This window comes from Theropithecus gelada, chromosome 1 (assembly GCF_003255815.1).
Source record: "Theropithecus gelada isolate Dixy chromosome 1, Tgel_1.0, whole genome shotgun sequence".
In the NCBI taxonomy this organism is placed as follows: Eukaryota; Metazoa; Chordata; class Mammalia; order Primates; family Cercopithecidae; genus Theropithecus; species Theropithecus gelada.
Window position 1 is genome coordinate 19,982,076 of NC_037668.1, and position 27,950 is coordinate 20,010,025.

The 27,950-nt window shown below is 47.1% G+C and overlaps 1 protein-coding gene across 4 annotated transcripts; it reads right to left on the reverse strand.

Moving 5' to 3' along the window:
• On the reverse strand, positions 1-27,950 carry ADAR (adenosine deaminase, RNA specific). Of its 4 annotated transcripts, none has more exons than XM_025374975.1 (16): positions 27,318-27,950; positions 21,421-22,011; positions 20,141-21,132; positions 17,518-17,701; positions 16,943-17,091; positions 16,242-16,386; positions 15,924-16,057; positions 8,240-8,387; positions 7,731-7,902; positions 7,353-7,446; positions 6,533-6,655; positions 6,106-6,239; positions 4,165-4,347; positions 3,740-3,852; positions 3,156-3,283; positions 1-2,982 (listed from the first exon to the last, which is right to left on the reverse strand). In XM_025374975.1, the coding sequence occupies exons 1-16, from the start codon at positions 27,330-27,332 to the stop codon at positions 2,745-2,747; spliced, it is 3,543 nt and encodes a 1,180-aa protein (XP_025230760.1). In that variant the 5' UTR covers positions 27,333-27,950; the 3' UTR covers positions 1-2,744. The 4 variants fall into 4 exon arrangements, with proteins under 4 accessions (XP_025230760.1, XP_025230751.1, XP_025230740.1 ...); XM_025374966.1 differs by having other exon boundaries at positions 15,924-16,114; XM_025374955.1 differs by having other exon boundaries at positions 8,162-8,387; positions 15,924-16,114.

The window sequence follows — 27,950 nt, forward strand, 5'->3', positions numbered from 1 at the left end:
TAAGAATTCAGATTCTTGGTTTTTTTTTTATTTATGAGGAATGTATATTGTTAAGTCACTGTTATCAAGGGACACATAAAAGCGGAATCATAAAACTGGACTGCAGCCATTTTCACGGTACCCAAGTCTATGCTTGGGGTCTTCCTGACTCTGTTCTTGGAGTCAAAACCAAGACTCCAAAAAACCAACAAAGTCCCTTCAATGTGAGTAAAGGAAACAGCTTCAAGCACTGACAATTTTTACAAGTGATTATTCAAGGAATGCACAGTAGCCACAGTTCAGACAAATCAACTACAAAAATCATTAAAAAGAAGAGTGGGGAGGGGCACTGCTTATTAAAAACAAAAGACTGGACAAAGAAATTGAAGATAACAGTGGGCGGAAGCTCTGCCTCCTCTGTCCCGTGTGACTCAGAGGGGCATGGGGGCGCGGGGGTGTGCGATCTGACACGGCTCATTTCCAGCAGATGCATGGAATTCAGGGATGCCTCGCGCTCTTCCTACAACAGAAACTGAATACTACAGGCTTGCTAGATAAGATCTCAGGGGTGAGTGGGGGTTCTGATCTTGTGAGAGCCCGTGTTCCCAGTTAAAGAGGAGGCAGCTGGCCAGAGCTCTGCTGGAGAATCTAATGCCCAAGACGGACCAGAGAGGCCAAACAGCTTGAGGACTCAGCAGGTGACAACCCTGTAGCCTGGAGAGGGGCTGCGCTGCCTTCTGATGCTGAGGACCACAGACCTCTCTGACCTGGATGTGGGTGCCAAGACTGATTTACTGTGCCCCCAGCAGACCCAGAGCCAGGGAGCAGGCCTCTTCTACCCCAGGAGACAGGCATCATTTCCCTACCGGTTCCTTGGGATGCTTTGGTGTTCTGCAAAGGCATCCTTAGTCTATTTTTTAAAGTTGCATTTTCTTATTTTGGTCATTTTTTGGTCAAAAGTACCGAGGGTATAGAATAAAAGCAAAGATGTGAATGTCTCTACCAGACAGAGGGTGACCTAGTCAGCAGTTTGGAGGGAAATCATCTGAGGGTGCTGGCTCAGCACATTCTCAGATGAAGGTCTGTCATCTAAAGGAGAGAGGCAGGCTCAGGTCCTGAAGGTCGCAGAGCCTCAGTAGTCCTCCTGAGTGTGTCCAGCTGACTGTTATCAAGTAACACGTAAAAGCAGAATCACAAAACTGGACCGCAGGCATCACAGCACTCAAGTCTATGCTTGGGCTCTTCCCTGCTCTGCTCTTGGAGTCATGACCAACACTCTAAAAGTCAACAAAGTCCCTTCAACATGAGTAAAAGAAAGAGTTTCAAGCATTGACAATTTTTACGAGTGACTATTCAAAGAATGCACAGGAGCCAGAAGCCAGACTCCACAGGGAGGCCAAAGGCTCTGAACACACGAGTCAATGTTCATGGAGGTGTAGACAAAAGATTCCACCTCACAGAGTTTGAAGACAACCTGTCCTTTCACCCACTACTACTGCTTTCTATGTCGACACTATAAAGATCGGGTCTGCGCTCTGCCCACGAGCCTACTTCTGAAGCCATCTGGAAAAATGAAAGCACTTGGATAAATGGAAAAGTATACCTGAATTTTAAATCTGCTCAATTATAGGTTGTCTGTAGCAGTTAAGAATCAACATCTATGGCATTCTTTTAAACACTCCTAATTTACATATGACTTAGTCAACTTCTCTTGGTGTCACTGTCATGAGAGATATTATGCAGGGTAGAACAGTGACGTGAGCCAACAGGATTTTTTGCCCTTATTCTTGCTAAGTCATGATTATCTGAGCAGAGATGATTTTCTACCCTCTAGGATTTGTCCTGGATTTTTTCCTACGTTGGCTAGGGTGCACGCCCAGCATTTGCAGGGCAAATTCCTAGGAGTGCTTTAGGAGAAGAGGCAGCTGGAAGCTTGGCAATATCCCAAGGCATGCCCGTGCTCCTGGGAAGTGGTCTGTGTCACCTTGCTGGGTGAAACCTCCGCTATGGCTTGGGCAACTCCCTTAACCCAGTCTGGCTGGTTCTAGACTTCCCTGCTGCCGGGGAAAGGGGCACACTTCCAGGGAAGCAGCTTTCCTTGCCTTGCCCGCCCTGCAGCTGGCTAAAGTGCAGGATGGGAGGATGGCAGGGCATTATCTGTAGGCTCCAATCACACTTCCGTGGCACTGGGAACTGCAGTTTCCAACTCCTACCCTTACAAATGTTTCACCAGATCCTTTAAGTTCGCCTTTTTACCCTCTGAGGGAGAAAAGGAGAAATTCTGATCACAAGGAAAGAATCTCAGAAGGGGAAGGGGGAAGTAGAGGGGTCTGCGTAATCCACAAAAGAAATCATCAGTCTCGGACATGATCCAGAATTGACTGAAACCTAATCAAGACCACAAGAGGTCAGTGTAGCAAACACAAAGGGAAAGGAAATGGAAAAAAAAAAAAACTTTTAAGAGGAAATGGACTGCAGGTGCTCAGTGACTATGTATGCTTTGAGTATAGAAAGAAAAGATCACTTCTTAGGTTTCTACCTCTTCACTTGGGGGAAAAAAAGGGGGGCCTGGCCAGACCTTGCCTAGCAATCCCAAAGAAAGCAGGATAAATGGGAACCCAAAGTTTTCAGTATCACCAATTATGGCTTAAAAAGAAAAAAAAGGAGGAAAAAAAAATCCCCTGACCATGTGATGAGGAATGCTACAACCTACCTCTCTCTCACCCTAGTATGACACACCCTAATCCATCTGTCACCGGAGCATACTATACTGGGCAGAGATAAAAGTTCTTTTCCTCCTGGGGTTTGCTAATCCAGTTCCCATAGCCCATATCCTTCAAGCTTTTTTTGAAGTAGTTCTTGGCTGTCTCGTAGTCACGGGCAGCTTTCTTGGCCTCACCATAGGAGAGTCTCAGTAGATCCCTGCGGTAACGGAAGGAGCAGAGCTTCTTAAATAGAAGAAAAATGTTCTTTTTGGAGACCCGGGACAATTCATTCCGTGGCCTAGAGAAACAAAAGCACTCATTATTCACCTGGGACCTGTAAGATGAGGAGCTCACAGTGGAGAAACCGTGGCAGGGAAGGTGGCTCTCAAGCCCTGAGACTGCAGAGGTATGATGCACCCTTGCAAGTCAGGGCAGAGGCTTGGTCCTCACTGCGCTCTCCTGTCTCCTTACCCATCCACGGTGCCTCTGGTACCGTCCAGGATCTCCAGGTCATAGCCATCAGCCAGACACCAGTTGACGCTTGTCTCCTTAGTCTTCCCAGATTGCCTTTTGGAATCATATACGCTGACTCTGCCAACCTAGGAATCCCAGAAGCAATGGGAGAAAGATGGAAACCTTTCAGGAATAAGATTCTGAAGCAGGGACTCGAGACTTATAGCAAAGAGGAAATGCAGAGTCATGATCTTTCTCCTGTATTTAGGGTTCTGTTTGGCTAAGACAGAGCACACTCTAGACATACTAACTCCACCTCGATTCAGATTAATTCCAGACTAAGAGAAGGAAAGCCCTTGGCATCCAAAAGGAAGACAGTTAAAGTTCTTGGGACACCAACAAATGGTGGTGGTGGGCCACTGTGGGCAATGTTCCCTTGTGGGCTACCACTGCGGGCAGTGTTCCCCTGGGGGCAATGTTCCAATGTGGGCTACCACTGCGGGCAATGCTCCCCTTGCTCACATTGTACATTTTTCCTCTATTTACGTGACTGCTTGAAAAGGAGAAAAATGTCAGGGAAAATAGAACGGGGGTTATAGCACCTTGGGGTGGTTGACAATAAAGGGATGTCGTAGTCCATCCTCAAATGCACTCCCATCTCTTGTCACACGACAGCAAATAGCCCGGGTCAGATGCCCTTGGCTGAAAAGGTAACCTGTGTACAAAAAAGAGAAACACATATACCTGTGTTTGCACCAAATGCTGTTAAGAGGCAGGGGCGTGTGGGGATTTTGGAGGTACAAAATGCAGTTGTCAAGAAAGAGAAACAGCTGCCTTGTTAGGAAGCACCTTCTGACCAGGGCTACCCAGGATCTCCCTACCACAGCAGACTGGACAACCAGTAACTGAGGGGTGACTCATGCTCACTTTGACAGGGGAGACAAAACACCTGGCAACAAAACATGCCGTTTGGGATTTGGGCACAAGGACGACAGACCAGTTCCAGATCCCAAGGCAGACATCTTACCCAATGTAACAGATTTGAGATAAATGGGCTGCAGGAAGTGGGTCAACAGTGCCCCTTGCAGGCCCAGCACATTCCAGCGTAGGATTTTGTCACTACAGGACATGGTACGGAGTCTCTCCCCGAGCCGAATGCCATCCCACGTAGGCACAATGTCACTGGATTCCACAGGGATTGTGCCTTCTCCTATGTGAGAGACTTGGGTCAGACTTACAGGGGCCAGTGGACCAAACCACTCCCTGGCGTGGTTTTTATCCTCCTTAAGCTTGAGCCACAGGCAACATTCATTCATTCTTCACATATTTCACAGCATCTGCTATGTGCCAGGCACTATGCTTGGTGCTGGGAAAGAACTTGGTTAGCAAAACCAAGTAAGATGCTTGTCCTCCTAAAACATCTACAGTGGTGAGGAGATTGAAAGGGGAGAGAACAGACACTAAACCAGTAGCCAGTACATACAGAAGAATTCCACAGGCTGATAGTGCTCTGAAGGCTTTGAGGGAGCTATGACGGAGGACCACAGGGGGAACCTCCTGGGACAGCAGCAGCAGGGGAACCCAGACATGGAGGAGAAGGACAGCTGGAGTAAGAGTGTTTCAGGCACACAGGACAAAAGCAACGGCCCCAAGGCAGCCAGCGGATTGGCTGTTTAGGGGGCAGACAGAGAGCCAGTGTGGACACAGCATATGCGAGGAATGGGGAAAGTGGCATGAGAGGAGGCCGGATGATCACAGCAGGTTTTGCTTGTATATGCAGTGCAGTGGGAAACCACCATAGGGTTTAAAAAAAAAAAACAGCTTTACTGAAATATAGTTCACATGCCATACAGTTCACCCATTTAAAGCATACAATTCAGTCGTTTTTAGTATATTCACAGACTTCTGCAACTGTCACCACAGTCAATTTTAGAACATTTCATCGCTCCAAAAAGAAACCTTCTACCCATTGGAGCAGTCACTCCTCATCTCTCCAACCCTCCCACTCCTGGCCCTGGCAACCACTCATCTACTTTCTGTCTCTATGGATTTGTCTATTCTGGACATTTCATATAAATGGAATCATACAATATGGGAGCTTTTGTGACTGGCTTTTTTCATTTGGCATCAAGTTTTCAAGTGCATCCATATCGTAAGCATGTATCAGCACTTCACTTCTTGTTATGGCCAAATAATACTCAATTTATGGATATACTTGATGTTTTATTTATGAATCCATTAGCTGATGGACATCTGGGTTGTTTCCACTTTTTTGGCTCTTGTGAGTAACGCTGCCATGAACATTCACATATTAGTTTCCGCGTGGACACAGGTCTCCATCTCTCTGGAGCATACACCTAGGAGTGGAGCACTGGCTCCACGTAACTGTGTCTATACTTTAGGGTATTTAGCAGGGTTTCAGGACCACCATCATGACTGCTGACGTGGCCTGAACGCAATGGAGTGGATGTGAGGAGACAGTAAGGAGACAGGAGAGGATAGGAGAGAAGGAGCCAGTGGACAATGCAGAGTCAACTGCCAGCTAGACAGGAGGGACCCGGGCACTTGGCATCCTCATCTGTCACCTCCTTAGGGCTGGGTTGTGCCGCACTCTTCATTTCCTCCCCCCTTTCTCGAGGCGATCCTATGCATTCCCGTGGCCATGAAGACCCTATAGGGGGATGACTCCCATATTTCTATTTCCAGCCAAGCTCCCTCCTCTAAGCTTCACATGGGAACCCCCACTTCCTATTTGACTTGGGGATCTCCAAGGTCTCCCAAACTAACACATTCAAAATAGAACCTTGATCTTACCACACAGCTCCCCACCCAGGTCTTCCCTTTCCTGTAAACAGCACCTCTGTGCCCAGTGACTAATGGTAAAATCCTAACAGCCTTGCAGAGACTTGGGGGCCCGGGGTCTTGCAGAGCCTTTTGCAAAAAGGAGGCGGGGGCATGTATCACTCACCGTTTTCCACCTTGGTGCGGAGCTTGCCTTGTTTGGGATTCTCAAAGACAGGGTAGTGGCGGGAGTCTGTGCTTTCCATAGCACGGTCGCTGCAGGACTTGTCAAAGAGGGCACCATCTCCACATGGAGCGGTGCTGAAAAACAGGGGTGGCTGTTAAAACTCACCTGTGGGAAATCTGCAGTTTCATGGGGCTCCAGAACAACTAGATGTGACAGAAGCAATGGACGTTTTCTAAGGCCTACCATGGGAGACTGGAGGTGGACAGCAGTACACGTGAGTCATTCTACACCTGAATATGGACCTCAAACCCACGGTGGAGTGTGGCTTATTGTATGAGGTCCGATTTACAGGCCAAGAGAGCATTCGGATACCCAATTCTAACAGCCTGGCAGGGCCCACCCTGGCAGCAACAAGAACTGTACAGACCTGATATAGAGATGGAATGACACAGTCTTTTTTATTTGGAGCTTTTCTCCTCCCTTAGCAGGTTCAAATATACTATCCTTCGCAGTCTGGGGGTTGTATTTCATTAACTCACTGTAGAGAAACCTACAAAAACAAAGTCTGGTTAGGAAGGTAGGTTCAATTCTGGGAAAAACAGTTGCTTCTATAATCGGACCTCCAAATGAGCAAGTAAGGAAAAGCCTCAATGTTGCAGACCTTTCACAGTTTCTCAGGTGGAAATTCTCCAGGGGAGACCCCAGCATTTCATAAAGCTTAGTTAGCCTTTTGGGTCTCCTTCATTTCTGCTGAGGGCTCCTCGCTATGGCAGCTACAGGGATTCTAGGGCAGAGCAAACTGATTCAAGGACTACAGGAAGCTGTTGCTCCTTTCCAAGTCTCTCCCTTCATAAATTAAAGAAAAGGTGACTTAGAGGAGAAAGCTGGCAGGGGCATCAAGGTTGTGTAGGTCCTCAAATAGAAATGGAAAGCTGCCTCATCCCCAAGGCCCTGAGGACTAAAAGGTCATTTTGTGTTTTCCGAAAAGGACATGAAGCAGCAGAGTTAGCAGAAAAAAGGACAGCATTTAAAACCACGCGGAGTAGTGGGAGGCAGCTCAGGTCACAGAGGGGATGGATTCCACCAGACAGGTTCAAATGGACGGGTGAAAAGCAAAGGCTGCCACTGCCACATCATGACCCGTCTGTCTGAGGGGGATTCAGAGAGGCCATGTCAGAGCCACGTGCGACAGGGAACTGGAGCTCTCCAGAGCCGGGCAACCAGGCCACAGCTCTGATCTCGCTCACCTGATGAAGCCTCTCCGGGAGATGATTTCTGCATGGCAGTCATTGACAGTTTCTCCCTTCAGGCTGAGAGAATCTCCTTTCACACAGCGATTCCCTAGGAAGGTGTTTAAAACAGAAATAGAATAATGGAAGGAAACTGATGACAAACAGGATGATGGCTATTTGTTCTGAAAGCTTCAAGGCAGAAACAGCCTCAACTTCTCAGATCCTAGACTCCCATATTCTCTCCTCTAGGAACTAACTCATTCCTCACTCTGAATTGACTGCAGCTAAAATGAGTCTCTTCTCCCTGCCTTGGACTTGCATGGACTCCAGGGGAGGAGGAGAGGGACCTGCTTTCAGGCGCCACAGGAGGCGGCATGACTCAGCCTCACTCACCTGTTCCCAAGCTGACGACGACACCCATGTCCTCAGAGTCTTTTTTCATAACGATGGCGGCCAGAATCTTGCGGCCGAGCAAGGAAGGCTGGAAGCTGTTAGTCAGAGTGTTGAAGCACCGGTGGCTCAGCATGGCTATCTGGTCATGGAAGGTGCTGCCAGTGAGAGGGAGCTGTGGGGAAAGGAGGCTGTGTCAGCACCACAAAGCTGAGGCTGCGTCCACCATATTCACCATGGCAGGGAGATCAAGCTCTACTTGTCGTGTGAGTCATCTTTTCCTTCTTATATCTAGTGTCCCAGTTATATGCTCTCTTGAGGCTAAAAGTAAAGCCTAGGAATAACTCGCATGACAGCAAGAGCCACCTCCACTTAGAGAGAAGTTAGGAGGACCCCCCACCCCCAAAAAAGGCACCAAAAGTAGACGTCTTAACTGTCTTTGGCTGTGCTTCTGGGGACCTTGAGAGGAGGAGCATAGTTCTTCTGAGACTGGCCCCTGTCACTGGGGTTACCTCTGTGAAACCCATGCGTTCTGCCTTCTCGTTCTCCCCAATCAAGACACGGAGAGCCGCATCTGCTGCTTCCTGCTTGCCTTGCTTCTTGCTGTGTGCGCAGACGGCTGGGAACCAGCGACCCCCAACTTTTGCTTGGTAAACGAACCTTTGGGATGAGAAGCAGAGAATGAAGACAAGCGCCAGATCCTGACAGTTGTTCCAAGGAAGGGTTAGTTTTGCTGAAGATGTGGCCGGTCTTGCAAACATATGGACCTGTCAAACAGAAGCTGTTTCTAAGGCAGCATGTCCTAGATTTTGGTCATTCATGAATCGCCACATGATTTGTGCCAGATCCAGGTATCACTTGGACTATTACTTAATATTTTTCTCTAAATTGACTTCTTAGAGTCAGCCACTGTGGCTCACACCTGTAATCCCAGCAACTTGAGGAGCTAAGGTGGGAGATCACTTGAGGCCAGGAGTTCAAAACCAGCCTGGGCAACATAGTAATCCCCCAGGCAACATAGCAAGACTCCTGTTTCTTTAAAAAAGAAAAAAAAAATTTAGCTGGGCATGGTGGTGTGTGCCTGTAGTCTCGCTACTCGGGAGGCTGGGGTGAGAGGATCACCTGAGCCCTGGAGGTCAAGGCTGCAGTGAGCTATGATCCTATCACTGCACTCTAGCCTGGGCGAGAGCAAGAACCCCATCTCTAAAATAAATAAACAGACTCTTTAAAAATGTAAATATCTGTAATACTAGGTATGAAAAAAGAGATAAAAATGTAAACACACTGAAATAGGAAACTTCGTATCACTATTGTAAACGGAAAACCAGTATCACCTGCCACATATTGAAAGTGGCTGTAAAACGGGATATGATAAAATCATGTTATAAAATTCTGACCAGATACCGTTACCAACTTGGACTCTTACTTCATACACTGATTTTTAAAGCACCCAACTCCATTCCCTCATTTACTTCCTATTAGCTCAAGGGGACTTGACCTGGAAAGGTCATTAGGTCAAGGTCGGCCTTAGGCCAGGCACCCAGGCTTTTCTGGGAGTTGTTTTGCAACTCCTGGCAGGCTTGAGCTAACTCTGGGTTAAGGAATGGATCCTGGGCCCATGAGCTGTGCTGATAATAAAGTGCCCAAGTGGAGCAGGGAGGTGGCTTCTACTGCTCCGGCCGGGAATTTCCACAAACACAGAGGGAAGGGCACGGTGAAGCAAAACAGCTTGGAAATGTATCAGACAAGGCATCAAGAATCCTAGCTTTCAACCAGATCCTAATCTATTGGCTGAGAACCCAGCTTTGGATACTCAAACTGCATACAACCGAGGCTTCAGTTTCAAGACTTAGCAGCTCGGACAGTAAAATGAATCAACGTTTATGTTCAACCACATGGAGTTTCTCACTGTTCCTTGATGATCCGAAGCAACTGAATGCCTTCACTCCTTTCTTTGCCCATGCTGGCAGGCTCGTGCAGGCCAGTGGGCTTAAGTTCAGAATGAGAGGGACAGTGGCGTGAAAAGAGGATGGTGAAGGGGGTCAGGGACAGATTGTGTAGGATCTTTACCTCAGGGATCCAGGAGAATTTCATGACTGCCCTATGTGTTTGAAAAGAATATGAACTCTTATGTGCAAAGTTTTATAATAGTATGATATATTTACATACATGATAAAAGTTTGTTCGGCCGGGCGCGGTGGCTCAAGCCTGTAATCCCAGCACTTTGGGAGGCCGAGACGGGTGGATCACGAGGTCAGGAGATCGAGACCATCCTGGCTAACACGGTGAAACCCCATCTCTACTAAAAAAAAATTTAAAAAAAATTAGCCGGGCGAGGTGGCGGGCGCCTGTAGTCCCAGCTACTCGGGAGGCTGAGGCAGGAGAATGGCGGGAACCCGGGAGGCGGAGCTTGCAGTGAGCTGAGATCCGGCCACTGCACTCCAGCCCGGGCGACAGAGCGAGACTCCGTCTCAAAAAAAAAAAAAAAAAAAAAAAAAAAAAGTTTGTTAATTACGCAACTAGAACCCTTTAGAGCTGTGCTATCCAATATGGTAGCCACTAGCCACATGGGGCTACTGAATTTACGTTAATTACAATGCAATTAATAATTCAGTGCCACAGCACACTAGCCACAGTTCAAGTGCTCAATAACCACATGTGGCTAGTGGTTGGCCTTTTTAGTGAAATGAGTTAAAGTGAAGACAATGAGTATGAATAACTCTGAGAAGTTTGGCTGTAAGAGAAGCAAAGAAATGAGATGGTAGCTGCAGGAAGATATGGGGTAGAGGGAAGGTTTTTAAAAGACGGTCATGGGCATGTTTCAAGGCTGGTGGGAATGATCTGAGACGGAGATGCTACAGATGAGGGGAGAGGAGACAACCAAAGTGGTAAAGTCTTAGAGCAGATGAGAGGGATGGGGGATCCAGGACACAGGGATAGGATGAGGGATACGTCCTTCACTCTTGCTGGTACAGATGGAGGTAGTGGGGTAGTTTGGTAATGGAAAGATAAGGTATTTCTTGTATGCTTACTGCTATTTTTTCAATTAAGTGTGAAGTAAGGTAGTTGAAAGTGAGGAACGGGGTATGGGTGGAAATCTGAAGAAAGAGGCAAAGGTCTGAAATGGTTCTCTCAGCAAAGGAAAGAAAATTAAGAAGAAAAATGCTGGAAAAGGGACAAGAGTGTGGGAAAAGGGCAAGTCACAGTCCTTTATTAAAAACCTTCAACAGCTCTCCACTGCTTTTGTGGTCAAAGCACTAACGTGACTAAACAAGGCAGGCCCTGGTGGGCCACCCTGACTACCTCTCTAATATCCTCTAGTGCCAGCCTTCCCTTGTGCTCTCTGCTTCACCCGTAAGGGCCTCCTCTCAGCCCCTTTGCCAGCTCTGCTCTTCTTCCACCACAGGATTTAACAGTGTCCTTCACCTAGAACCCTTGGTCTCTCTCTCTTCATTATCCTTAAAGTCCCAGCTCAGGCAGTACTTCTTGGGGCAGCCCTTCCCCCTCTGCTTACTGAGTCAAATTGTGCTATAACTGATTCTCACTGCAACTCGAGCCCTTTGGAATACTTATCAAATATGAGATCTTACATTTTTTTAGGTGACAATTGGTTAATGTTTGGCTCCTGTTCTAAAAAAAAAATAAAGAAGATACTCCATAAATAAGCGTTGAGTAAATAAAGTAGAAAGATCAGTTAGGAGGCTATTTTGACAGTCTAGATGAGATAGTGGCTTGGATTAGAGTGCTGACACTGGAGGTAGAAAGAACAGGAAGGGATATGGGATAGAAATTCTAAGTATAACTAATAGGACTTAAGGATGAGTTGACAAAGGAGGTAAAGGAGGTAGAGGAAAAGATGATCCTCAGGTTTCTGACTGGAGCCACTGGGCAGACAGTGGTATCACTTACTGAGCTGGGAAAGACTGGAGGGAAATGAAGTGAAGGGGGCAAAACCCAAGAGTTCTGCTTTGGACATGTCAGATTCGGGACGTTCATCCAAAGAGAAGTGACAAGTAAGCAACTAGACGGAGGAATCTGGAGCTCTGAGTGGTCTCCAGCATTTAGATATTAAAAGTCATGGCCGGCGTGGTGGTTCATGCCTGTAATCTCAGCATTTTGGGAGGCCGAGGCGGGCGGATCATCTGAGGTCAGGAGTTCAAGACTAGCCTGGCCAAAACCCTGTCTCTACTAAAAACACAAAAGTTAGTCAGATGTGGTGGCAGATGCCTGTAATCCCAGCTACTCGGGAGGCTGAGGCAAGAGAATTGTTTGAACCCGGGAGGTGGAGGTTGCAGTGAGCAGAGATTGCACCATTGCACTCCAGCCCGGGCGACAGAGTGAGACTCCACCTCCAAAAAAAGAAAGAAAGAAAAAAAAAGTCAAAAAATTAGTTAATGTCACCAACAAGAGTAGAGAGAAAGGAAAAAAAGAAGACCCAGCATAATTCACATTAAGAACGAACGAGAGTATGTTATTAAGAAACGTAGTTACTCAATTAGCATTTCCCCTCTCTATGCAACCTTCCTCAACTCCCTGGCAGACACTGGCGGCAGTGCCCTCTGTGTCCCCACAGCACTCTGCATTCACCTCTGATGGCACATTTCTTTTTCTTCTTTTTTTTTTTGGAGTCTCGCTCTGTCATCCAGGCTGGAGTGCAGTGGCGCAATCTCAGCTCACTGTAACCTCCACTTTCCGGGTTCACGCCATTCTCCTGCCTCAGCCTCCCGAGTAGCTGCGACTACAGGCGCCCGCCACCGCGCCTGGCTAACGTTTTGTATTTTTTAGTAGAGACGGGGTTTCACCATGTTAGCAGGATGGTCTCGATCTCCTCACCTTGTGATTCACCCGCCTCGGCCTTCCAAAGTGCTGGGATTATAGGCGTAAGCCACCACGCCCGGCCTGATGGCACATTTCAATACTGCTATGGCTATATGTCTGCTACGCACTTGGGCAACATTTTTTCATATCTTCAATCTAGTTCATAGTGAGTTCTTACATTCTCAATGAATGGCTGACTTGAAGTCCTAGAAAGGATTTCATAGAAGATTTCACAGAAGAGAAGGAGGAAATGAACTGAACCTATCATGTGAAGGCCTGTGCTTAAAGATAAGGAGATGCTTATTGAAAGCGAAGGATATGAAGTAGTAGAAGAGCAGCTGGAGAGGGACTGGGCCTCTCCTTTTCCAGATGGCTTAAACAGTGGGCAGATGTGTGTTCTAAATTGGGTCATGTTGGGCAAAGGGCTACTTTAAAAAATTATGTTAAAAGTTCTTACGTATCAATAAAGAGTAACAATCTGAAAGAAAACTGGAAAAGGATAAGAGCAGGTGGTTCACAGAAAAGGAAATGCAAATAACACATAAATATGAATACATGAAATGACATTACTTCTATTTTTTTTTTTGAGACGGAGTCTCACTCCATCACCCAGGCTGGATTGCAGTGGCACAATCTCAGCTCACTGCAACTTCCGCCTCCCAGGTTCAAGTAATTCTCCTGCCTCAGCCTCTGGAGTAGCTGGCATTACAGGCGCGTACCACCATGCTCAGCTATTTTTGTATTTCTAGTAGAGATGGGGTTTTACCACGTTGGCCAGGCTGGTCTCAAACTCCTGACCTCAAATGATCCACCAACCTCAGCCTCCCGAAGTGCTGGGATTATAGGCGTAAGCCACCATGCCCGGCTGACATTACTCCTATTAAGGAGAGACAAATTTAAAGTAACAAGATAGCATTTTGTAAGTTTTAAAGTGTCCCTCCTTCCCCAGAAGCAAACACAGTTGCCAGTTTTTTCGATCCTTCAAGAAAATATTCTAGCCATATACAATCTTCACCTCTCCCCTCACTTTACACCTTGCTTTTCCACTTTGTGATAGACCTTAGAGATTAAGAAAACATGCCTGTTGCATGGCAAGAATGATGCCATCTTGATGCAAAACCACCATGACTACCAATATCTGACTCCCGCATCCCAAGGTGTTTGGTAGCATAAATAACTCCACACAAAGATTTCTACCAAGCCTCCCCGCCAGCTAGTGCTCATAAGTTTCACAAGAAAGTATAAAGTGTGACCAGCTGCGTGTTTAACCAAAAAAGTCTCTATAGGAAGCATACTTTCTGGAGGATAAGTGCAGGGATCCACCGTCTTGCAGCCACCCAATACATCATTTCTGTTCCTAAGTCCTATTAAATATTTCTTTCTGAGAAACTGAATTTGTCAGCTTCTATTCAATGAAATATTATGCAGCTATGCAAGGAGTCTGGTAAGTAAAGCAGTCAACATGTAAAACAGAAGACATATCTGTTTAAAAAGACAAAAGGGAAAATGTGCTAGTTATGCATAGCAATTTCTAGAAAGACTCAAGAAACTGGTATAGTCACGTACTGCATAACAATGTTTTGTTCAATGACAAATCACACATATGACAGGGGTCCCATAAGATTATGATGGAGCTGAAAAATTCTTATCACCAAGTGCAGGGGTCTGTAACCCGTTAGGAACCTGGGCACACAGCAAGAGGTGAGTGGCGGGCAAGCAGGCATTCCGGTCCGAGCTCCGCCTCCTGTCGGATCAGCAGCAGCATGAGATTCTCATAGGCAGTGCGAACTCTACTGTGAACTGTGCATGCAAGGGATCTAGGTTGCACGCTCCTTATGTATTTACTATATTTTTATCATTATTTCAGAGTATACTCCTTCTACTTTTAGAAAAATAAGTAACTAAAAAAAGCCTCAGGCAGGTATTCCAGAAAGCACTGTTACCATAGGAGATGACGGCTCCTATGCATGTTATTGCCCCTGAACACCTTCCAGTGGGACAAACGTGGAGGTGGAAGATGGTGATACTGAGGATCCTGACCCTGTGTCGGCCTAAGCTAATGGCTAATGTATTTTCATCTTAGCTTTTAAGAAAAAAGTTTAAAAAGTTTAAAAAAAAATAAAATTTAAAAACAGAAAAAAGACTATAGGATAAGGATATAAACAAAGGAAATATTTTTGGATAGCAGTACATGTTTGTGTTTTAAGCTAAGTATTATTACAAAAGAAACAAAAAATAAAAAAGTTTATAAAGTAAAAAAATTACAGTAAGCTAAGGTTAATTTATTATTAAAGAAAACTATTTTAAATAAATGTAGTTAGTCTAAGTGAACAGTGTTTACAAAGCCTACACTAGTGTACAGTCATGTCCTAGACCCTCACATTCACTCTCCACTCACTGGCTGACTCACCCACAGCAACTTCTAGTCCCGCAAGCTCCATTCATGGCAGGCGCCCTATACAGGTGTAGTATTTTTTATCCTTTATGCTGTCTTTTTACTGTCTTTTCTCTGTTTAGATAGAGACACCAATACTTACCAGTGGGTTGCAGCTGCCCACAGTATTCACTATAGTTACATGCTGTACAGGTTTGCAGCCTAGGAGCAACAGGCCGTACCATACAGCCTGTACGTGTGTAGGAGCCCATACCATCTAGGTTTATATAAATACACTCTGATGTTCTCACAACAACAAAACCATGTTTCTCAGACCGCATCCCAGTTGCTAATGCATGACTATAGTAGTATATGGGTCTGGGGAGAGAAACTGGAAGTCTGAGACAGAAATGAGACTTTTCATTGAAATGACTACTTTTTCAATCAGCTTAAATGATTTTTTTCAAGATGGAGTCTCACTCTGTTGCCCAGGCTGGAGTGCAGTGGCGCGATCTCAGCTCACTGCAACCTCCACCTCCCAGGTTCAAGCAATTCTCCTGTCTCAGCTTCCTGAGTAGCTGGAATTACAGGCGCCTGCCATCACGCCCAGCTAATTTTTGTATTTTTAGTAGACACAGGGTTTCACCATATTGGTCAGGCTGGTCTCAAACTCCTCCTCAGGTAATCTACCTGCCTCAACCTCCCGAAGTGCTGGGATTACAGGCGTGTGACATGTCTGGCCTGACTGATTTTTTAATGTACATATACATTCCTTTAAAAATTAAAAAGTCAAAAAATTAAAAAGGATCATGCTTATTGGAAGAGTGAACACATTCACTCTTGGCAAGTCTATTGTCTTCTAAGAGGCCATGGAGACAGGGCTGGACTTGTTTCCCTCAACTCGCCCCTTCTGTCCTACACAGCTAAAGCACACCCTTGTTTTCCCTGGGTTACAGACCGCCCCAACTGGTGACACATGCATTAGCCAGGACTAGGACACTCACTTGGGCTCGTGAGGAGGTCCAGACTGGTCGACCAACTTGAATTCGGCAGCAAAGCCATGGGAGCGGGCGTACTCCAAAAGGCCACCCACAGGATTGGTGTTCAAGTATCTCACGAGCTCGCCAATCTTCCTGACCTTGTTGGGCATCACGGATTCCAAGTTATCAAGTGACTCTGAGATCATACCTTCGGGCTAAAGGAGAATCCGTCAAACAGAGGAGCCGTAAACACTTCAGGAAATGTCGAGGGAGTCACTGGCAATCTCAAACCACTCAGTTGCTAAAAATGGCCTGTATCTTTTGAGTAGGAAAATGCCCTACCTGGTCATCAGAAGTCATGGAGTTGGTTGCCTCCCCATGCAGGGCCTTCATGGCTTCCTCTGCGGCCATCTGCTTTGCCACTTTCTTGCTGGGGGCACTCACACTGGGGAAAGTTTGGGCTCCCACTGCCACACAGTACTGGAACCTGATAGGAGATGAAGCAAGTAGAAGGATTAAAATGATTTTGATTGACGAGCCTGATCTAGCCTTTGCCAGGCTGCCATCCTCCACTACTGGTAATTTCCTTGAACACATCACCTCTGTGCAGTCACATCTCATGCAGTCACTTCTGCCTTGAACAGCCAGTGTCTCTTAGCCTGGCTGACCCCTTTCAACATTTAAGCATCAACCTAGTTTCACCTGTTCCAGGAACACCTCTCTTGAATATGTGAGTCTACAAACCCACAGGCAGACAGCTTCTCAGGTCCTGTACCTTTCTGTCCCACCAACAGTGAGTGACCTCCAAGCCATGAACCTCCCCAGTGCTTGTAGAAAAGATAGAGTGGGCCAGGAATTCCCTTTGAATTCCTAATCCCTAATTCTCTGCCTCACAAGCAGCGACCAGGCCCTTAGAGCCCTCCTTACCCCATTTTGAAACAGGAGAAATTGGTCAATCTGCCATCCCTGAGGAGGCAAGGAGGAAAATGTGTCTCTTTCTTTTTGAGAAAACCTCAGCTGGATAGAGGACACGTGGGACATACTTGGGCTCATGGGCAGGGCCTTCTTTGGACAGGAGACGGAATTCGCAGGAGTTCCCCAATTTGTGCATACACTCGAGCAGTGTGGTGACGGGGCTCTTCCCAGAAAAGAAGGATGTGGCTGAAGGGGTGGGGGTCTGGGACTCTGTGGTCTAGAGAAAATGAGAGACAAGAAGAAAACAAAACTAAGAAAACACTGGTTAGTCCATCACAGAAGAGGGGATGGGGATGGGGGACTTTCTTCCCACCAACTGTCAACGGGTTGGCTTTCCAAAGTTAAAGGAGCTACGGGGGCTCTCATTCCATATCTTCCAAGAGAGGAGATTGGCCTCAATAACCTTTCAGGTCTCTTTCAACTCTGAAATTCTGTAAATCCAATTATGTTGGGAAGGAGCAGAGAGAGGAGCTGGATATGAGAAGAGGAAAGATGGGCTGGCGAGGTAGGGTAGAGGGAACAGTGGGAAGCTGACTCCGAGAGAGTGTCAGTTCTTTAGGCTGGCATTACTTCAGGGGAGTCAGTTACAATCCAGACACTGACAGGGAACTGATAGCCTCCCAGATGGCAGGAGGACACCTACCTTCTCTGATTCTTTTTCTGTGGAATAGTGGGATGATTCTTCTGATTTTCCACTGTCCTTGGCTTTGGCTTCCTCTAGCAGAATTGTCATGGCTTTCATAGCTGCATCCTGCTTGGCCACTTTCTTGCTTCCAGCTTCAGCTGGGGGAAACTCTCGGCCATTGATGACAACCTGGAATTTAAATCTTGACGGAAAGTGGTTAGATGTGTGAACAGGAGTCTAAGTCATTCCTTCTGCCTTCTCCAAAGAGACCTTCAACCTGGAATTTTCTGCTACGCTAAGGGACTTTTGACTTGTGGGCGAGATGAAGGACAGGCCAAGGAACTCCTTCCTGCTACTTAAGGTTCAGCCTGTCCTTTCTTTTTGTAAACAAAGCAGCCAGTGACTCTTTCCCCATAGCTCAGTGAAGCAAACATAGGCACAGATGATAGGAAACTAGCTCAAGGGAAACCCACTATCTTTTAACAATGAATTAACATAAACTCCCCCCACACAAAATTGATGGGCCAAAAATCGCCATTACAGTCTTGTGAGCAACCAAAAGACCTTCATTCTAAAGCAACTGTGATAGACTGGCTTCCTCAAGGGAGGGTCCTAAAAGATAGTGAAGGCTTCTTATAACCCAGTCTCACGCTCCCCACTACCTAGGGGGATCAGGCATTTGCCACTTATTAGTGGCTGGCTTTTGTCCCTAAACCTGTATCACTGTAGTTTGTTAAGAGTCACTCTATAGCTCCATTTGTCTCAAGCTATTTTCTACATAACAAGGAATTTCCCCTTGTTATGTAGAAAATAAAAAAGCATTTGTTCTAGGCTTCTGGACTTAGCCTAGGCCCCCCCTTTGTTCAAGCGTTCAAATGTGGTGAGCTCGTTGCTCAGTCTGCGATTTCATTTAGAAAAGTAGGTCTTTCTTATTTCCTAGGTCTTCTGATATATTTGAACATGGCACCAATGTTTCTTATAGTGTGAGTCCAAAGAATGATTAACCACAAAATCCACTGCTTTCCTCCAACTCTAGGGAGGAAGGATGGAGACAAAAGAGAATGATGGCCATCCAGTCTCTACCCCAAACAATCCAGCTCTGGCCTTGCCAGCTTTTGGACACACACATCCCCTTCTCTTAACAGCTCTTCTGAAATGCCAAATTGTTATCATGAAGACAGTCAAGACAAGGAATAAGGGCCCTAGCCAGGAATCTACACCCCTAGAAATCAGGCTATGTAAACATAAAGGTCAGTGGAATTCTCCCCCATCCTAGTGGCTCTTTCTTTGGCTACAGCTGCAGCCACTCAGCTTCAGTGGTTTTGCTCTCTTTTATGCCCTTCAGCAGCTCCTGTTTTCCTCAATCTGTCCACTGGCCTATTAGGACCTACAGTGTAGGGCCTGACCAGCTATCTGAGTGAGGTAATTGCTGACTTCACAGCTCAGGAGTGGCAGCAAGTGCTAGCCCACCCATCTGTGCAGAGGAGGTGTATAAAATTAGAACCACCACCTTCAATAGGCAGGCAGGCAGCCGTGCATGCGCTCCTCCATCCTTTCCCCCCAGCAGCTATGCAGAGGGGGGACTGTGGACCTGCAGATGCTTAGCAGCACAACCCACCCCCTACTCTGTGTATACAGCCTGCCCCAACCCACCTGCTCCTGCACCTCTCTCAGAAACAGCTTAGGGAGGACGGGAAGGCCTATAGAAGGGAGTTAAGTCTTTATTACCTCTGGCCTTAGGAGGCAGGCATGATGCTGATGCATGGAGACCAATCATTTTTTTTTTTCTGGGATGGAGTCTCGCTCTGTCACCCAGGCCGGAGTGCAGTGGCACCATCTCAGCTCACTGCAACTTCCACCTCCTAGGTTCAAGCATTCTCCTGCCTCAGCCTCCCAAGTAGCTGGGATTACAGGCAAGCACCACCACCCCCGACTAATTTTTATATTTTTAGTAGAGATGGGGTTTCACCATGTTGGCCAGGCTGGTCTCAAACTCCTGACCTCGTGATCTACCTGCCTTGTCCTCCCAAAGTACCAGGATTACCGGCGTGAGCCACTGCCCCTGACCCTCAAGACCAATCATTTCTTTTTTTGAGACGGAGTCTCGCTCTGTGGCCCAGGTTGGAGTGCAGTGGAGCAATCTCAGCTCACTGCTACCTCTGCCTCCTGGGTTCAAGTGATTCTCCTATCTCAGACTCCTGAGTAGCTAGGACTACAGGCACGTGCCACCACGCCTGGCTAATTTTTGTATTTTTAGTAGAGACAGGGTATCACCATGTTGGCCAGGATGGTCTCAAACTCCTGACGTCGTGATATGCCTGCTTCGGCCTCCCAAAGTGCTGGGATTACAGGCATGAGCCACCGCGTATGGCCAAAACCAATCATTTCTGAAGAAGCTTCATTACAGTCAACAGAGTCAACCTCCCCCTTGTTCAGCCAAGATTCTGGCTGGTCCAAGGTCTATATTCCCTGCTCAACATCTGCAGAAAGGGCCAATCAAGGGGGATTTAGCTAAAAGGCAGCAGGGAAGGAGGAAAAGATAGGCGCCACCAAATGGCACTGCTCACAAACTAGCCAAGACTGCGTCAGGAGCAAGAGCACCTGACCCCAACCCTAGGTACAGTCCTGGGTGGTCTCTTACCGAGGTTCATGGGGTGGTCCACTCTGCTCTATCATGTTGAACTCACAGGTTTGACTAGCGAACTGGGCATATTCTAACAGCCCGCTGATGGGGTTCTTCAGCTGGCACTCTGTCAGTTTCTTGTAGGGTGAACACCGTGGCAAGCCATGACTGTAGAAGGAGGGCATCTCCATGATGGCTCGAAACTCACCTGGTGCTGCGCGGATACTATTCAAGTCATCTGGGATGTCATCTGTGGCCCACTGGCCATTTTCAAAGTCAACATACCCTGCTTTTGAGGGGCCATTGTTATGAACAGGTGGTTTCAGTCTTACTGGTTCTGGTCTTGCCTCCTGCCTGTTTTCTAACTTTATGACAGGTTCCTGCCCATTCTCCACTTTTTCGGTGGTTACCATGTTATTTGAGGCATTTGATGTGGGTATATTACAGGTGAGAAACTCTGTGTTTCTTTTGGTCTCAGGGATTGCAGCTGGAGCGGTTTCAGGAACACTGTTCGTATTTCTCTTGATTTGCATCCTCTCTCGCTTCTTGTCTGTCAAATGCCATATGGGAGGGGTTGTCCCTTGTCTATAGACATCCCCCTGCCTTTCCATGTCAATTAGCACGGCATTTATATCTCGGGCCTTGGTGAGGCCAATATTTTTAGCCAAATTCAGGGCAGAGGAGTCAGACACATTGAAGAGATAGTCGCAGATTTTCTCCTTGATCTCAGCCATGTCAAAAAACTCAAGAGGATCTTCCAAGGCAGATGTGGAGTTTCTGTCTTCAGGTTCCAAACTCGGCTCTGAGTTTGGGGCTCCTTGGCTATGACCGTCTGGTCTTACCACTCCGCTGTGCTGGTTCCAAGCCTGAGCTGAGACTGTGATAAAAGGCTCAAGGTCTTCTGAGACAGATGTGGAGTTTCTGTCTTCAGGTTCCAAACTCGGCTCTGAGTTTGGGGCTCCTTGGCTATGACCGTCTGGTCTTACCACTCCGCTGTGCTGGTTCCAAGCCTGAGCTGAGACTGTGATAAAAGGCTCAAGGTCTTCTGAGACAGATGTGGAGTTTCTGTCTTCAGGTTCCAAACTCGGCTCTGAGTTTGGGGCTCCTTGGCTATGACCGTCTGGTCTTACCACTCCGCTGTGCTGGTTCCAAGCCTGAGCTGAGACTGTGATAAAAGGCTCAAGGTCTTCTGAGACAGATGTGGAGTTTCTGTCTTCAGGTTCCAAATTTGGGTCTGAGTTTGGGGCTCCTTGGCTATGACCGTCTGGTCTTACCACTCTGCTGTGCTGGTTCCAAGCCTGAGTGGAGACCGCGATTTTCCACAAAGGGGGTGTTCCTGCCTCTTTCTGTAGCTTGCCCTTCTTTGCCAGGGAGTATAAAACTCGATTGATTTCTTTCTTTGGAGCCCCCAGTTTCCAAGACAGATCATGTGCTGTAGTGGCCTTCCCTTCCCCAAGCTCTTCCAAGAACTTTAAGATCCTTTGTTCCTGATCTTGGTTGATACTCAGTTCCTGGAAATGTGAGGAAAGGCAATCAACACCTCTCCGTGGCGGAATCCTGCCACGTGGTGAAGGATGCTGGAACCCTCTCTGGAGCCCCTGACTTCCGAGATGCACGCACCTGGGGACACCCCTGATATCCACTTGCCTGCCTCTGGTACTAGAGGCAGGTAGTACTGGAAACCTTGGCTGGAGTCCTGGGAGGGAAGGTGGCAGTGATGGTGTCTGCTTTCCAATCACCGGCGCTTCTGGGATCTGCCCCTTGAGAAACTCTATTTGCTTAAGCAGGAAACTATTGGGGGAAGATCCTGGCCCAGGCTGCTGGTATCTGAGCTTTCTGTGCTCATAGCCTTGAAGTGGATGGGGGTAGTATCCGTTGAGGGAATACCCCTGCAGAATAAGACAGCAGAAAAGAAAATGAATTAGGGCTGCAGTGGTGAACCTGTGGAGGCCCCTCCCTTTGCTGCCTGTGGAACAGCCCTTGATGGGCTGAGAAGGCAATTGAGCCATGCATGGGCTTATGACTCAGCTAGGGTGACTTGCCTACCTCCTAAAACCTGCCTAGGGGCCTGCCAACAGGAACACGGAGAGGGGGGCAGGAAGCAAAGCCCGCAGAGCTTCCAGGAGCACAGAGGTTCTGAGGCCTCAGCATAGCCTCTCCAGCAACCTAACTTACTTTTCCCTTTGATGGAATTTAAGGGAGTTGAGAAGGAAATTTTCTAGTCAAAACAATTACCCTTTTAAAATTAGAACAACAAATAAATGTTACTTTGTTTTGAAAACAAAAACAGAAACCTGAAATAACCAGTACAATCACATGAAATAACCAAGGGAGACGGGACTAGGGAAGGGACGAGAGGACCTCTCCTTGAGTCAGGCTCACTAGCGCGCACAGCCAGTGCACCTCCGCCCACCTGTCTCTAAGATCTATCGTTTGGATGACTATGACAAAAGAATAAATCTGATTGGATCAAACTGAACCCCAGTCCTCCAAGGCTGTAACAGTGCAGTAACAAAAACAACCTCCAGGTGGGAAAAGGCCACGGGACCTGAGAGTCATCTCTGTGGCTCTCCACTGCCATCCCGGGAGGATCAGAATTCGGTTTTCAGGGAGCTGGAGGGTTTCCTGATAAAAATGGCACACTGTCCTCACTCTTCAGTGTGGTACCCAGGCTCAGAAGGGATGCCAGAGACTTTTGCCCAAACCACCCAGGCTCTCCTGGATGTGTGGAACTGGCAGCATCTGCTCCTCACCACCTCAGACCAGCCCTCCTTCCCTAGCTACCTCCCCATAGCTGCTTCCACCGCATGTTCTTCTGAACCCTGACGGACAGGGCATAAGCAACCCCATGTTCTCATCTGCACATTTACCACAACACCGAGCACCTGTGACCCCTTTCCCCACCCACCCACCTGTAAACCAGTACTGTCTTCTCCCCAGGGCTGTTCATTGGAGGGTGATGGAGCCAAGAAGTACTTACAAGCCTGGGGGTGTCAGTAAATACCTTGCTTCCTTTCCCTGGGGCTTGCAGACTGGGAGGAGGGATTCTGGCAACATTTGCTCACACTCACCACCCCCTCCTCAGACTCTCCTGAAGGCTGCACAGGTAGAGCTGGGACCCTTTCTTACATAACTCTAGCCTTCTACTCTTCCACATCCTGACACACTTAGGGGATTTTAGCATTCTTGTCAATCACTCTCACGGTGCCCTGGCTACAGGGATCCTTAACCTAGTAATCTCCATCTCTACCTTTCTGCCACACAATTGGCTTGTCTAGCTACTCCTTCAATCTCACTATGACTGTAACCTAGGCCATCACACCAAGACCTCAAATCCTGCAACTCTTTTACAGTGGCTGACAAACTTTTTCTATAAAGGGCCAGATAGCTCTGCCACTGTAGCGCAAAAACAGCCTCACACAATAACCAAACCTTTATTTACAATTCATTTACCATGAAGTTTTATTTATAAAAACAGGTAGTTTGTACCTGTGGGCCATCGTTTCTTGACTCCCGCTCTTTTCTGATGGTGACTTCCCTGTGTTTCTACAACTTCCGCTCCTTACTCTGGTAAAACCTGCTCCTCGCATGACCCTGGCGAAGCCGCCATTCAGCCACCCTGATTCTTCCCCACTCTGACTTCACGTACCTCCTCACCCCACCTGGATCTCATGTCAGTTCCCTTCTCCACCCAAGGCCCACTGTACCCCTTTTCTTCTCCAAAGCTTCCCAATGGTACTGGAGAAGGACCCTGACTTATGCTAACAGGGCCCATAAAAATTCCTTCTCTTCAACTTCAGTTGGTCTTCGCTGTGTGGTGGTCCATTCTGTTTAACAAACATGCGTTAGTGCACTGTGGATTGAGCGCTCTTCTTTTAAAAAATTCTCCTCCCAGGGTTTGGTGACACAGCACCAAAGGTCTTTCACTTTTTCTTCTTTGTCCCTTTTTCCCACCCCTTATAATTTTTTAATAGCTACTGTATTAACAGTTCCACCCTTTATATAATCAGTCTCCAAGGTTTTAAGGACCTCTTCTTCCTTTATAATTTATTTCCTAGGTTGCTTTAATCACTGCCCGAACCTAAACTAGCCCTCTGAGGCAAAAACACTCAAATCTACTATGTCCAGCCACTACCTTGTGTGGGAGCTTAAGATCTGAATTTCCAACTATGTTGACAATCTGTCCACTTAAATATCCTGCCATAATTCAAGAAGCACATATTCTGAACCAAATTAACAGATCCCCTCAAACTCAGCTCCTTCTCCTGTAGTTCTTATTGCTAATGGCATCACTCTCCTCCTAGCCTACCAAGGCTAGAAACCTGAGTCATCTTTGCTGCCCGCCTCCTGGCCTCATCTCCTGGATCTAATCAGGTAGTTGCTAAGTCCCGCCTTGTCTGCCACCTCTGTACTGTCTCTTACATGTCTTCTTTCAGTTCCAGCCCCTCATTACCTCTTACTGGGCCACTGCAACGGCCTCTATCTTCCTATCCCTCTACATGCCAATCCAGGTGGCACATCTCCCTCCACCGCCACCTATCACAACTCTGACCCTTTCCTTATAGAGCTCCTTAAATGCCACTTGCTTCAAGAAACTCCTTGATTCCCACCTTCTTCAGCCCTTGGGGTTTCCACTCCTTGAGCTTCTCCCACTCAGTACCTGTTAGACCATTTACTTTACCTTGTATAAGAGTTACGGATTTTTTTTTTTTTTTTTAATGGCACACACAGATTGTAGTGTCTGAAAGGTAATTAACATTAGGTGTCCTACAAGTTATACTCAACTCTCTATTCTCAACATTCCCAACACAGTATTGATGAGGGGCTTCAGTTGATTCCACGGTGAGCTCCTGGGATCAAGGACTATGCTTCAATCATCTCTGCCTCCCTAGCACTTGGCACAAAGTTGATTCTCAACAAACATTTGTTGAATTAATGACTGCATGAACAAGATGCCGCTATGCGCTATGCAAGCAATCATATCTTCTTCCTTGTTCCTCTTGCTGCACCCTCGCGCCCACCATATTGCTAGGAACAGAGGCAAATGTGTGTAGAGTGAGTGCTGGCTCCCAGAGCTTAGATGTTCTCCTATTAGCTCTTTGAGTGACCTTGGGAAAAAAAAAACTGTGTTTCAAAGTGGCTAAAGTCAGTTAAAAGCTAAATGTTTTTTAAACTGCTACTCTTGGCCCAAATCTGGAAAATATTTTAATGCCTGTCTATAGAAGAGTTAAATTATGATACATTCATTCTATGGAATAGTACTTACACAGTTATTTTTATTTTTCTTTTTTTTTTTTGAGACGGAGTCTCGCTCTGTTGCCAGGCTGGAGTGCAGTGGCGTGATCTCGGCTTACTGCAGTCAGGCTGGAGTGCAGTATGATCTCAGCTCACTGCAATCTCCGCCTCACGGGTTCAAGTGATTCTCCTGCCTTAGCTGGGATTACAGGCACGTGCCACCACACCAAGCTAATTTTTGTATTTTTAGTAGAGACGAGGTTTCACCATGCTGGCCAGGACGGTCTCGATCTCCTGATCTCATGATCCGCCCTCCTTGGCCTCCCAAAGTGCTGGCATTACAGGCATGAGCTACTGCACCCGGTCAGTTATTTTATTTTTTCAAAATGTGTCATATGTATTTGTATTCATCTGGGGATAATTTAGGAACCATATGTTAAATAAAACAACAAAAAGTTGTAGAATAATATGTACATTATAATTTTTTTCCCCTAAACAAAAAGAGAAAATCCATGAATGTGTGTGTGTGTGCACACTGGAATGAACACAGAGAAAAGAAAGGATATATAAATTTGCTAAAGGATATCTTAGGGCAGTAGGGTTAGAGGGAGAGGGAGAGATTAATTTTTCTTTTTGCCCCCTTAAGTCCCCTAAAAACCAAGCCACCACTGAGAACAGCCATTTGGAAAGCTACTGAATAGGAGAGCAAGAAAGTGAGCAAGCAACCCATAGTGATCATTTCTAAATCTCTCAGCATCGCCTCTATGCAAATTACATAACAAGTTGTTTAACATTCATTGCTCCCCAAATTTCACTTTGATCTGGTCTCACTACCAGACCAAGAGATAAGCACTACCCCCTTTGCCTTTACCACACAGGTTCCACAGTGTCATACACTGATACCTGTGCAGAAATGCTTTTCCTTCAAGGCAGGCATCCCGAATCCTTTCAAAGGAGTGGTATGTATGTATATCTTAACGAAATTGAGGTATATAATTTAGATACAGTAAAATTTATCCTTTTAAGTGTATAAATTTATGAGTTTTGACAATCGCCACCACAATCAAGATATAGAACATTTCTATTTCCCTAAAAAGTTTTTTCATGCCACTCAACAATCAACTTCTTCCGCGATACCCAGTCCCTGGCACCCACGGATCCACTTTCCATCCCTATAACTCTGTGTTTTTTCCAGAATGTCATATAAATGGACTCATATAGTATGCAGTCTTTTGAGTCTGGCCTCTCGTGCTTAGCATAACGCACTTGTGAATCACCCGTGTTGTTACCTGTAACAGTAGGTCCTCCTCACTGCTCAGCAGTTTATCTGTTAACCTGCTGAAGGACATTTGTGTTTTTCCAGTTTTTAACTATAATTTATAAAGCGGTTAACAAGCTTTCTCCTACAGCTTAAGAAGGGCCATTTTTAACTCCCGGAAGGCCTTCCGGAGGGGGATAGGGTACGCTGAGGATAGTGTGCGCTGCTCAGAGTCCGAAAGTTGTTCAAATGGTGCTAAAGCGGGGGTAGGGGGTTCCCAAGGGGCCCTAGCAGAAAGGGAGACGGGTGTCTGCCTTGACATGGGCTCAGGCCTTCCTACTCAGATGGGGGCGCATTTTCCCTCAAGCCCTCTTCACTCACTGCTCCATTCTGCAGAATTAATAAGCAGGATACAAATTCACAAATTCCTAAATCAGCAATGCTGCTTGGCAAGACCACACACACACCCACACACAGACACAAACACACACACACCCCCCACACACACTCTAACACTCACAAGACGCACAAATTCCTAAACCAGCAATGCTGCTTGGCAAGACGACACACACACACACACACACACACACACACACTCACAAGACAGCACACGCTATGCACACCAACACAAAGCCCGTGAGGTTATAAGACAAGCCCAGACGGCGGCGAAGGTCCAGGGCCTGCCTGGCCGGCCCGGCTTACCTGCCGCGGGTTCATGGCGCCCGAGAGGCATTGCCCGACCCGACCCGACCCGCCGGCGGCACGAGCCTGGCCAGACCGCTGGGCCGCGCCAGCCCCTCGAGGCCCCCACACCCCTGCTGCTTCGCACTGCAAGTAGCCCGAGGCGTCGGCACAGGAAACTCTGCGGGTCTGCGCGCCGGGCCCAAGATGGCTCCGGTTCAATTTCGCTTTCGTTTCCTCGGAAAGCCTTCCCCTCCGGAAAGTTTGGCCAAGAGGAGGGGCTTGAGCAAATCTTGCGCCAGTGCTTGGTTTCAGGTCGGTTGCAAGTCGAACCCCTCCCTTGCATGAGAACTACGGAAGGAACTTTTTTTTTTTTTTTTTTGAGACGGAGTCTCGCTCTTGTTGCCCAGGCTGGAGTACAGTGGCGCAGTATCAGCTCACTGCAACCTCTGCCTCCCGGATTCAAGCGATTCTCCTGCCTCAGCCTCCCGAGTAGCTGGGATTACAGGCGCGCGCCATCACTCCTGGATTTTTTTTTACCCCCGGTAGGAACAGGGTTTCACAACGTTGGCCAGGGTGGTCTCGAACTCCTGGCTTCAAGTGATCCGCCCACCTCGGCCTCCCAAAGTGTTGGGATTACAGGCATCAGCCCCT

Bases quoted from the DNA above. Each gene is read 5' to 3' on its own strand.
- ADAR (XM_025374946.1), bottom strand. The intron at 17,702-20,140 runs GTAAGAGACCAC...CTTTCCGTCAAG, and splicing joins GGACCACCCCATGAACCTCG to ATTTAAATTCCAGGTTGTCA. The intron at 2,983-3,155 runs GTAAGGAGACAG...TTGTTTCTCTAG, and splicing joins ACCAGAGGCACCGTGGATGG to GCCACGGAATGAATTGTCCC.